We start from the raw sequence: 13,314 nt of genomic DNA, 5'->3' as shown, positions 1-13,314 counted from the left end.
CAGGGAATGGGAAAGCATGGTCTGGGAGCTGGGAGGGCTTTCATTTTTCATAGTTCTGTAATATTTGGCATTTTTAAACAGGAAAAAAAACAATAGAAGAAAGAAATGAGCATAGTTAAATTCTGACACCCCAACCTTGTTTCTCAGATTTTGTTTTGTAGTGCTCTTCATTCATCCATTCATCTATCCATTCATCATCTATCACACATTTACTGAGGGCTGTTTCTCAGGCATAGTGGCCAACAGAACAGATGTGGTCCCCACCTTCATGGAGCTCTGTAAAAGTGTGCCTTAAGGAGAGCCTATCTTTCTAAGAATCTGTACCAGTCCTAGGAAGCAGAGCAAGAAACTACTAAGATCCAAGGCAGGACTTCCTCCTGTACCTACAAAACATGAGTAAAAAGAGATGGAGCTAAGAACAAACTATTTTTAGGACTCACTGCAATGAAGCAAGTGCTGCAAACCTGCAATTCTAAGGAAGAACTGACATTTTGCTTTATGTTAACATTTTAGCTGTACACCCACACTCACTTGCACACAGGGGAAGACTGAAGAGAAGGCAGGGACTGAAACCAGACGCTGTGTCCTGAAACACCAGTAGTTCCTAAACAGCCTTAACCTCTAGCACTGGTGATGCTGTGTGAGCTTAGTCCAGCCCCTGCTAATTGTGGGAAAGTGGTTGAATCCCCATAGCCAGTCCTTTCCCTCCAGGACCTATCGCCTTATTTGAGGGTGGCCCTGATCCCTCTCACCACAGTAACTAACCCCCGGTTGAGGCATGAAAAGGTGTTTCCTGCTGAAGGCCAAGGATGATGGATTATTGAAATACTCCGAGAAACCTGCCAGCTGGCCATCTTGGCACTGTCGTCTCTCCTAGATGACTGTGGAGGCCTCTCTGCCATCTCACTTTGCCCCCTCACTGCAAGGGCCCTGTTTGCCAAACTGCACCCCAGTGAGCCTTTAAAAATGGAAATCTGATCATGTTTCTTCCCCATTCAAAACTGTCTAGTGACGTCCCACTAACCTCATGGTAAAGGCCAAAGTCCATGACATGGCAGAGCCGGCCTCTGTGAGCTGGCGCTCCAGTACTGCCCTGATTCCACCCCCATCGCACCTCCATGCTCTTCCACATTCATCCCGCACACGTTCTTGTCACAAGTTCCCCCTAAGTGCTGTTCCTTCTGCCAAAACAACCCTGTTCCTAATACTTGCTCCTTCACTTTACCTAGTTCTTATTCAGAGGCCTTCACTAACCACCGATCTTAAATAGGGCGCCTCTACCTCTTCACACACACACACACACACACACACACACACACACACACACACAGGTCATTGTCTTCTTACCTTATTTTGTTTTTCATCACGGTACTTACTGTTACAAGAAATGATATGTTTACTTGTATATTTGCTTTCTTGTTGCCTCTCCTCACTAGAACAGAAGCTCCCTATGAAAGGGAACTTTTGCTGGTTTGTTCACTATTATATCCCCAGGGTTGGACACATTCAATACTCAATAAGTATTTGCTGGATGAACAAATTCATAGAAGCACTTGAAGTTCCGATGCTGAATACTGATGCCTTTGGGGACTGGAAGATATTTTAAAGTAAAACCTCCATTAACCTTTTCGCTTTATCCTTTCACAAATATGTATGCTCTGTAGCAGAGCACCACAGTGAATAAACAAGTAGGATACATATATGAACACTCCATGTATGAGCATATCCTCCAAACCCAGCACTAAGTCTTGCCTTTGTACGCTTGCTAGACAGTAAGGTCCTGAGGGTTGTCTATGCTATTGCTAGGGCTATAGGTTTTGTAGGTTTTCAGTGACTAAAAAAAAGGCATTCACTCTATGACAGTTTCCAAAGATCAAGGTGGCATAATACTTATTTGAATTTGTCCTTTTTTTCTCCTAGATGTGTATACACTCAAAGGGAACGCCCACGGGACACCATGCATGTTTCCCTTCCAGTACAACCACCAGTGGCATCATGAATGCACCCGGGAAGGGCGGGAAGACGGCTTACTGTGGTGTGCCACCACAAGCCGCTATGAAAGAGATGAGAAGTGGGGATTCTGCCCAGATCCCAGTAAGAATGAAATCTTCTCTTCTTCATATGTCATGAATGAATCAAGGATGATGAGAAAGTTATCTGTATCTAAAGAAAGCACTGAGATTGATATATTGAAGTCTGAATATGCAGTCTGATTCTATTTACCCAGATTTGATTTGGGGTTTGTTTTTGCCTTGAAAAGACAATCCTGACGTATATTCCTTTTCTTTCCTCACGTTCTAAAGATGTTAATTAGCCATTCTTCATTAAGCTCAGTATATAAGGATGCTTTAACCGGAATCAAATTATAATAGTCTGTGATCTCATTAATCCTGGCTTCCAGGCAAAATACTCAAAACAAACCTGAATGCATACAAAGTTCAGTTATCCTTTCAATCTATTTTTTTTTTATGAGTTGCCTCAATGTCTCCATGTCCAGACTGCTTGTCTTGCCATTGTCAAGTCCAGGGATCAGCTGGCCCCTTGACGACCTTTCTAAAATGGCAGTTGCCCTCATTATTTCTCGGCAATGACTTCCCATCTTGGTCCCTTTTCCTTACTACTCAATTTCTAGGTATAACCTTAAAATCTTTTCTCTTCTTAACTTGATTTTCAAGGTCCAGTGATAGCTGCAATGCTATAACATTTTTTTTTCAGTTGGTATTTTATTATTTTATTTTATTTTTATTGAGCTAAAAGTTTTCCAGTGGTTCTTAAGTATTAGGGAATATTTACATATACCTTCTGCTTTCTATATTCAATTTCTTTCACCTAGGTTCCTGAGAGTCAGAGTATAGCTTTTACAATCTCCTTCTCTTCCATGCCTACCTCCTCTCTACAAATATAAATACATTTGAACCAAAAGCAAATTGAAGAGATTAACTTGAAAGAATCTGATTTATAAGTTATCTATAGAATTGTTTTCTAATCTAAGAGCCAGTATGGCGTAGAGAATAAGAAAGAGTATAGGCTCTGAAACCGGGAAGACCAAGACTGGAATCCTTACTCCCAATGATGAGATCTTAAGTTTCATTTTCTTTACCATAAAATAGAGATAAAACCAGTACCTAATAGGGTTATTGAGAGGATCCAATTAAGTAATGCATCTCGGGCACATATCATCGTACCTGGTACATGATAAGCACTCAGCAGGATTAACTGTCATCATCATCATCATCATCATCATCATCATCATCATCGTTATCATCATATCAGCATCAAACCTAACTTATCCTGTTAGCGTACACTTCTGAATCGATGACCGTTCCTCTTTATTGTCTGCCAATAGCACTAAGGTAGGTGTAGGGGTGAATACCAAGAGTGTTAGGATTAGGACTTAAGACCCTCCCTTCAAAGACCTTGGCATCTAGAAGAATACAGGACAGACAGATTTGCTCTATGCCAGAAAATGCAGGCTATGTCTGCTATGATGCTCTACAATCACCTGGGGGGAGGGGGCAGTTAAAAATGCATATCCTAGCCCCCTCTCAGGGATGCAGTGGGTCCAGTGTGTGAGACCCAAGCATCTGCATTTTTGACAAGTAGCCCAGGTCATCCTGCTGCAGATAATTCTTCATCAGACAATTCATAAGCCCGGTTTCAAAGTCTATAATTCTATGCAACATACTATATCTATCTATCTATATTCAGGCATGATATTAAGACATTTAGGGTTTTTTTAAAAAAAAGACATGTAACAACCAATATGGTATGTGCTTTTGACCCATCCAAGGAGGGACCTTAATGTGAGGGTTAGGAGACCAGGAGTCCCACTGCTGGCATTAACCCCTTGGCTGCTGCAATGTGAGGAGATGAGGTGGAAGGGGAGGTACAGGGGAGACTAGGGCAGCAAAGGGCACTCAAGGAGCTCAGAAGAGCAGCTATTCACGAACCAGGGTGAAATTATTTCTTTATTGAAAAATACTGTCAGATCATCAGCCTTCTCTATCTAAATTTGAATGCATGTATGTGCATGCAATCCCTAAACTTCTTGGATTCTGAATTAGATGTCTTATTATTAGCATCATCTTCTCTTTCCATTTCCATCTCTAATAGATGTCATTATTAAAAAATAAGTAAACCAATACTAATAAAATTAACGTGTATATCACTTTACCCTAATACTAGGGACATTTTTTTTTAAACCACAGTATTTTCCTGGAGGTTCAGCAAAGAGCGCTGTCCCCACCGTCCTTTGTCACGTTAGCCAGTTATGGTTTTCCAGGTGGAAGCCTGTGTTTAGTGATGCTCCGGGCTCCTCCCTCTCCATACCATCGATTTGTTCAGCTTCCTACAGCTCAAAGGCTTCCTCTGACAGCCTGCCAGGTTCCAGCTCTCCTGACCTTTACCATAACCAGCAGAGAGCATGTTTATTTCTACAGTACTAAATTACAATACCAGTTTTCTTCCTTTCTCATTACTTTTGGTTCCTGGTGGCCAACATAACTTAAAATGATGTGTCAGAGACTGAAATTTTAGCAAGCTGCTGATAACTCTTTCCATTCCATGGGGATAAGATATAGAGGACGGCATGGACTAAAGATTTGTCCTTCTGCATCTCATCTTTCTTACATGGAAGTATTTTTAGTATCTCAATGTAAAATTATGCTGCCTTTTTTAAAAAGTTGGTAGTAAGTGAGCAAAAACTTAAATGTAGCATTAATAAACACAAACACACTAGCAGTGAGGGATGTGAGAAAACATCTGTGACTATAGATCTTCAGGAACAAAGATGGTCTATAGGAATCTCTCTGGGTTTGTTTCTAGGCAATTCTAGGACATGCTAGGCCCTTCTTGGTTGTGTGCTTTGCACAGCTGGAGAGTCATGCTTAGTTAGTTTGAGATTTTCTTTTAGGATTTCAACATCCGGAATGATCTGATTGTCCTTGAACCTGGCTATGTACAAAGTATGGTGTGTGGGGGGGGGGGGGGGCAGCTTTCTCCCATGAGGCCTGAGAGGTAAAGCCTTTGTAACTGCTTATGATCAGGCCTAAAACATTATCCATAGGTTTTTAAGAGGAGTTAGACTTCTCACTGGTAAGGACAGACTTGGAGGATAAGAGAGAAAGTGGGGTGTTAATTAAGACCCCAGCTTTCTGCATAGCTAAATTAATGGATATACAGATTTGGGAGAGAAAACCAAGCATTCAGATGGGGACATGTTATATGTTGAGTCAAGCATGTGGAGATGTGGAGTAGGCAGTTAGACATAAAGGTCTTTATATATTTGAGATTTATAGGAGAGGAATTTATGGGAATAGGTTAGATAGTCTGGAACGTGTGTAAAACAAATAGGAAGGGGGTTCAGGGCCAAGTCTTAAGACCTCAACATTTAGTTTGAGTAGAGAAAACTGAACCAGCCAAAGAGATCGAGAAAGGCCAGCCATAGAGGTAAAAGGGTGGCCAGGCATGTGAGTCAAGAACATAGAGTATATCAGCAAGGAGAGGGAGGGAGCTCAGCTTGCCAAATGCTTTCAAAGGGCCTGATTTGACAAAGTCTAAAACTAAATGTTTGCTGGGTTTGGCAATATGGAAGTCATTGATGACCTTAACAAGATATCTTCTAGTTGCCAGATTGAGTGCGTTAAAGAGTAAATGGAAAAACAGAAAACGAGGGAACACTTCCCAATTCATTCTATGAGGCCACTATTACCCTGATACCAAAACTAGACAAAAACATCACAAGAAAAGAAAACTACAGAACAATATTTCTTATAAATATAGATGGAAAAAAAAAAACTTCAACAAAACACTAGCACACAGAGCCCAACAACATATAAAAATAATTGTACACCATGAACAAGTGGAATTTATCCCTTTATGCAAGATTGATTTAAAATCTGAAATCAGTTAATGTAACACCCATATCAATAGGATAAAGGACAAAAACTACATGATCATACAGAAAACATTTGACAAAATTTCATACTCCCCCATGAAACGAAAATCACTCAGAAAAACTAGAAATAGAAAGGAATTTCCTCAACTGATGAATAAAATCTATTTTAAAACAACACAGCCAGTATACATAATGGTGAAAGACTGAATGTGTTCCCCCTAAAATCAGGAATAAGACAAGGATGTGTACTCTCATCATTTCTATTCAACGTTGTACTGCAGGTTCTAGCAAAGGCAAGTGGACAAGAAAATGAAATCAAAGGCATCCAGATTGGAAAGGGAAGTAAAACAATCTCTGTTTACAGATGACATGATCTTGTGTATATAAAATCCTAAGGAATCCACTAAAAAACTATAAGAACTAACAAACACGTTCAGCAGATCACAAGATACAAGATCAATATATAAAAATCAGTTGTATCGTATTACAGTAGCAATGAACAATCCAGAAATTAAATTAAGAAAACAATTCCATTTATAGTAGCATCAAAAAGAATAAAATACTTAGGCAGCAATTTAATAAAAGCAATAGTGAAAACTTATGCACTAAAAACTACAAAACAGTTTAAAGAAATTTTAAAAACCTAAATCAGTGGAAAGATATCCCATGTACATGGAATCAGAAGACTTAATATCGTTAAGATGGTACTATTACAGCAATCTCTATCAAAATTCTAGCTGGTTTCTTTGCAGAAATTGACAGGCATATCCTATAATTTATATGGAAATTCAAAGGACCCAGAAGAAAAAAACAATCATGAAACACAACAAAGTTGGGGAACTTATACTTCCCAATTTCAAAACTTATAAAAAGTTACTGTAATCAAGACAGTACAGGATGGTCAAAATGGAATAAAATTGAGAGTTCACATTTATGGTTAATTGACTTTTGACAAGGATGGCAAGACAAGTCAATAGGGAAAGAATAGTCTTTTCAACAAACAGATTGAGGAGGAATGGGGATTGACTGCTAATGGATACTAGGTTTCTTCTGGGGGTGATGAAAATGTTCCAAAATTGACTGTGCTGATGGTTGCTCAATGTTTTCACTATACTAAAACCATTGAATTCTATATTTTAAATGGGTGCATTCTATGGTACATTACGTTATATCTCAATAAAACTTCGTTTTTAAAAAGAGTAAATGAGAGATGAGGAATTGGAGATAGAGTATAAAAGTATGTGACTAAGTGGGATAGAGAGAAGACAGTGACTGGATGAGGAGGTCAAGCGAGGGAGTTTTGTTGTTTCTTAGTTTTTAAGGACGAGGCGTGGTCAGCCATCTTTGAGTGCATCTGGAAATGATCTAACAGAGAGAGGTTAAAGATACAGGAAAGTGAAAGCAACTGGTGGAGTACATCTGGTCTCTCAAAAGACAGATTCTCAGTGGACAGACTGGCCTTTCATAGATGTAAAGACAGTTTCTCCATTGGAGGGAAGAGGGAAAGATAATACAGGTCCAAGAAAGTTGATGGGTTAGGTGATGGAAGCAAAGGAGGAGAAATTAGTCCAGTGCTTGTGGGCTTTCTCAGAGAGGGCAGGAGTGAGAGGTTTGGACAAGAGGAAAGTCACGAAATGGGAATTGTGGCTGTGGGTGAGCAGACTTACTAGAGAAAACTAGTAATGTTTCCAAGTGGTAGTGAGGGTGGTTGATAATGAATTAATCAGAATGATTTTCCTTGGCAGTGCTCATCTGTTAGGGCAGGCACACAGAAGGCAGGGATTGAGTTCCTCTATTGAAACAGTGTCCCCTAAAGTCACCAATGGACTCAGTCCTCATCTTACTCAGAGTCAGCAATAAGTAACAAAATTGACATCATCTCTTTCTTGGGTTTCTGGAACCCACACTCACTAATTTTTCTCTTTCTTGTGTGGCCATCACTTCTCAGCTTCCTGGATGGCATATTCTCCTTTACCCAATAACTTTTAAATGCTGATGGGCAAACTGGAGGAATAACATGAAAAAGATGGAACATGGTACCTGCTTTCCTGATACTTACATTTTATCAGAAAATAAGCAAACACAGATAATCAACAATAAATCACATAATGCATCATTTCAATTTCATTGTGATCAGGGCTACCAAGGAACACGTAAGGCATTGAGAATGTATAGCAAGAAGTCCTGACTTGGCCTGGTATCTCTTTTACATGAGATTTATCAACATAGCACTTTACAGGAAGCACATATTCAATAACTATTTGCTGAGTATATGAAAGAGCAAGTGGAGACGGAAATAGTGACTTTGCATATTGGAGTTGCTCTAATGGTATATAAGAATTCATTTTTTAAAGAATTCAACCATTTTAAAAGTGGCAAGAAACAGGACACCTGGGACAATGGCAAAGCTGTATCCTTAAGGGAGAAAAAGAGGACACATTAACAGAGAAAAGGGGATGTCTGCATCTCAGTCATAATCCATGATAAAAACCAGTGCTGACAGAAATACACTTTAGTTCATTAAGAAAGGTGCATTTTGGGAGGGAGAATATCACCTATTTATAACATTATGCAAACGATTTGGGTAATTTGTCATCAAATAATAGGAGATTCAAAGATATACACACACATTTGCTTCTTGCAAGGAATTCATGATTTAGCAACAGAAGAGATCATATAAAAACAACCAAAAATGCAAAGAAATATAACAATAGGATTCTAGCCCTTAGATTCTAATTTTTCAAGGTAATTAAATGTACGTGAGACACCAGCCTTCAAACTTGCATTTTCAGTGGCTTGGAAAGAGAGATTATATATGAAAAACCTAGAGAACTAAAAATAAATGAATGCAAAGTCCCCAGGCCACGATGCAAGCCTGTGCCAAGTGGGTTCCCAGGGAGCAGTCTCTGAGGCAGAGACTAACCTGCAGGAGGTTTCTTGGGCAGTGTTCTCAGGATCGATACATGTTGGAAAGCAGGGAATAGAGCAGGATTGGCGGAATTGTGATGCAGGCCTGGCTGACCCTATAAGGTATTTTCAAGCTAGATTTGCCCCCCAGTTGGGATGAGAGGAGGGGTTTCTAGCCCTGACCTGACCAGTCATGGTTTGCCAGCAGACTTTGAGAAAGCAGAGTAACATTGGGCAGAGACTCTTCAACCAAGGAAATCCTTGAAGAAGCCTTAATGTTGAGAGATGCCTGCTGGTAGCTGGGGAGATAAGACCTTTAGTCCTGAAGGGATATCAAGACAGCACATCACAGCACCTGGCCCAGGGTAGCATTTTCATTCCATTTGTTACCATAAAACCTTCCACTAAGATCCATGGAGTGACATGCAGCCCACCTAGAGAAGCAGAGAGATGACTAGTATCTGCCTACACAGAAGTACAGATGCTTATATTTTAGTTAAAACCAATTTCAATGACAAATGAACTTACTTAGGAGAATACGAGCGCCTGTTGCAAACATTTGACTGGAAGTTTTCTTTCAATTAAGCTTAAGAACAGGCACAGATAATCCAAAACCAAGGGAAATCTAACAAAACTAGGCTATATAGAGGAGATCCAAGATGGCAGAGTAGATAAACACTGTGCCTGCATACTTCCATGAACACATTAAAATTACAACTAAATTATGGAACAATTAACCTGGAGAACCACCTGAAGTCTGGCCAAACGGAAGACCTATAACTGAAAATACAAAGAAGCAGCCACGTCGAGACTGGTAGGAGGGGTGGAGATGCAAAACGGGCCCCAAACCTCCATGTGGCAGTTGAGAATCAGGAGGGATATCTCCACAGCACAGGTTCCCTCCAGAGGAGAGAGAGACCCCACATGAGGCTCCCCAGCCCAGAGTACTGGTGCTGAGAAGAGGCTCCCCTACAATATCTGGCTGTGAAAAACAGAGCGTGTCCCAACCATCCAGGTGGACAAAAAAGCTGCAGGAAACCCAGACATCCTCTTAAATGGCCCATGCACAGACTCTAACGCGCAGGCACTCACCCTGAGCTGAGAGATGGTGGAGGGACGGTGACTCGGAAGGTGCTGGAGGCATACGGGGACAGACTGAGGTGTGTGGCCTCAGTATGAGAGCCATTTTTCCTGTGAGGGGTCCTGCTTCCACGGAGCCGGCAGGTGGGTGCCACCTTTTCTGTGTTGAGCCCACCCCCACAGGCCAAATCTGAATCTGATTGGTCTGGTGAGCTCTGCTGACTCACTGAGCCCCGCCTCACCCAACTCCGCCAATGCCAGAGGCACTTTCTTCACGAGCAGCCAACCCCACCCACAATGCACTCTTTCTTGGAAAACTAGCAGAGTCCAGCAGGCCCCAGGCAGGCTGCAACTGCCTCAGTGTGCTGAGACTTTCGCTGACTCACTCCAGGCTCAGCACTGACACCAACCAGAATTTACATTAACCTGGTGACCACAACTCTTTCCACTCTAGTGACTCCCTAAGATCCTGCCTCACCCAAATTGCATACCGCATGAGGCTCTATCAACAGCTGAACCTTAAAGGAGCCAGCAGGTGGCCAGGGTATCCTGACTTTTTGTGGAGCTACCCCAGGCTGGGTAGTGGTGACAGCCATCCTCAGTTCATAGCATGACCTCTCCCATGTGCCTCCAGGTTTAGCACAGGCAGCAAACAACTGTGGATTGCTTTATAGCTCCTATAAGGTAGCCCCTGACCAGTCACAGAAAGTGGGTGACCTGGGCCTGCACTAGAGCCCCTCCTAAGAGGCCCCAGAACCAACATACTTGGAGGTTGGCTTCAGACCACAGCAAAGCACCGCCCAGTTAGCACCACAAGAGGCACACACAAAGGGGAGTCTCAACAGGGACCAGACCCACTAGGTCGAATCCCACTCAGTGGGGTAAGCACCCCCCCCCACCCCACGGCAGCCCATAAGCTGTGGACTTGGCCAAACCCCACAGCCGATCAGCCTGAGGGGCAACCCTACCCACTGGCTTGGCCAATAGTACTCAAGGCTCAACTATAACAGGAGGGAACACACAACCCACACAGGTGACCAGGGAGGCTGTGCCAGGACCCCACAGGACCTGTATTATTCTGTGAATCACACTATGGAAAAGTCTTTTCTAGATTTTAGCAGATTGCCTGTCCCTCAGCTACACTGATGCTACAGCACAGTTCACATTTTCTATATTCTGAAATTCTTTGGCTGAGTTTGATTGTTCATGGAATTCTTGTAGCTGCTTAGTTTACCTTGAGTTTTGATTTAAAATTTTAGCAAAAGCACCCAAACCAGGCCTTCATTTTCAATAAATTTCAGATTTCAGATCCACATTTCATTCTTTATTATACTTTAAGCACATTATGCAATCCTTGGTCAATGTTTTATAAGCAGGTTTTGCTTTTCTTCCTTTTGGCTGAAAGAACTTTCTTAAACTAAATATCAGTGTTCCTGTTCTCAATGTTTATTTGAAAATTGTTCATTATAGACTCATATTTCAACTGTATCCTTTATTTCCTCTAACATTTTGGTATTTGGGAGGGTGGGGAAAGCCTTTTGAAACAATGTTTGCCTCTATCTCAATTAAACATTTAAATACACACAGCTTTCAGTATGAAGTTCTAAATACTTGCGTTTTAAAGAACTCAGGTGTTTATTTTCACATATATTTCTATTTCCTTCTCTTACAAATGGCTTCTATTATTTTCCCAGAAAGGATCAGGGATTCTCTATGGATAATTTCTAGAATTTCCTTTTAATCTTGAAAGAGTTTAACTAGAAGTGCCAACGGGATAACAATGCAAATTTCATCATAGACACCAAATCGAGAATCAATAAGGCACTGAGGTTTTAGATTGTTAAGTTTAGGTTGCAAGTTGGATTCATTCCGTTCTAATATCTCTTAGAAATATATTGCTGTATAGATAAAGTAAGACTTTATTTTATGTTTCAATGGTCTTTGTTTGCAGCATCTGCAGAGGTGGGTTGTGACACTGTCTGGGAGAAAGATCTCAATTCACACATTTGCTACCAATTCAACCTGCTTTCATCTCTAACCTGGAGCGAGGCACATTCTTCATGCCAGATGCAGGGAGGTGCTTTACTAAGTATTGCAGATGAGGCTGAAGAAAAATTCATAAGGAGTAAGTAGGTGAACATTGCTATTGATACAATTAAAATGACTATTGTTAACAATTACATCCATGTATGCAATGATATATTCTGGGGGAAAAAAGTTCCTTGGAAAATATTTTCTTTTATTCATATTGTCCAAACTCACACCCAGAATTCTGACTGGAACCGCAGGCCATTCCATTTAGCACCCAGTCATGTCTTCCTTGTTTTCTCCCCCTTGGAGTAGAGAAGTTAAGGCCCAAGCAAGGGACCCAGGAGAGTTTGCTGCTCAAGCAGTTGAATCTGGGAGACTTTGAAACTTAAATACAAATTCCTGCTCTGCTAGAGATCTTAGCCATTCAGTTTCCATTAGTAAATAATCAAGTCATTCATTCATTCATTAAAATCTTACCTATTACTCACTGGGTGCCGGTACATTGGAGGCCTTCTGGTGGATGCCTGAGAACTTAAAACTTAGTTGGAAAAGCAAAAGCACACACATGGTAACTAACAGTATAAGAAAATAATATCAGATGCCAAAAAAGTTGTGCTAATGAGCGGGGTCTTGTGTTTCACCTATCACCTAAACTCTCCTCTTACTTCACCTTTAAAGATTAAATGTTTATATGTGTACATACAGATTTTTAAAATAATTTTTGGAAACATTTGAAAGTGTCACAAAACTAGTCACTTTCATGAACAGTTTCTGACACTTTTTCCTGATTTTATTGCACACGTAGTACATGTTTATTCAAGAGTAATTTTTAAATTTCAAGTAGACAGAAAGAAAAACCAAAGAAAAGTCTCCCACAATTCCACAATCCAGAAATAATCATGTTTTTTTTCCTGCAAAACATGGATCCATACATAGTATCTATGAGAAATTGTACTTAGGGGTGGCCAGTTAGCTCAGTTGGTTAGAGCGTGGTGCTGGTAGCACCAAGGTTGCCGGTTCGATCCCTGCATGGGCCACTGTGAACTCTGTAAAAAACAAACAAACAAACAAAAACAAACAAACAAACAAACAAACCGAAACATGTGAGGATCTGTAGGAGCTGTGGTGCAGTGGTTAGGAGAAGGGGCCAGAGAGCCAGCCAGTCTGACAGGAAATCTTCTCCCAACTCAAGTGGAGAAGCATTTGCATTATGCATGGCCTTTATGCCCCAACCTGCTATGGATCCTTTGGATCCAGACTCCTCAGCTGGATTCCTGAGTGCCCAAGCTGAGGTCACCAGACACACAGGTGGTAAGAGTGCATGTGGTAAGAGAAGGAAGACTTTCTGGGGGTGACCCAGGACGCTTCCTCCTCCACCCTCTAAAACCCTTAAGTGCAGG

The 13,314-nt window shown here is 41.1% G+C and overlaps 1 protein-coding gene across 1 annotated transcript in view; it reads left to right on the top strand.

Moving 5' to 3' along the window:
- The window catches only part of PLA2R1 (phospholipase A2 receptor 1), a 103,435-nt gene that overhangs the window by 16,050 nt on the left and 74,071 nt on the right, over positions 1–13,314 (top strand). Inside the window, exons 3-4 of the mRNA XM_019727258.3 lie at positions 1,921–2,094; positions 11,835–12,008. Coding sequence (XP_019582817.3) covers positions 1,921–2,094; positions 11,835–12,008 — 348 coding nt within the window. The remainder of the gene's footprint in view (positions 1–1,920; positions 2,095–11,834; positions 12,009–13,314) is intronic.

Source organism: Rhinolophus sinicus, chromosome 17 (genome assembly GCF_057876585.1).
Source record: "Rhinolophus sinicus isolate RSI-liver-muscle chromosome 17, RSI-T2T, whole genome shotgun sequence".
Taxonomy (NCBI): Eukaryota; Metazoa; Chordata; class Mammalia; order Chiroptera; family Rhinolophidae; genus Rhinolophus; species Rhinolophus sinicus.
Note: the sequence above shows the minus strand (reverse complement) of the source record. Positions and strands in the feature narration are given on the sequence as shown.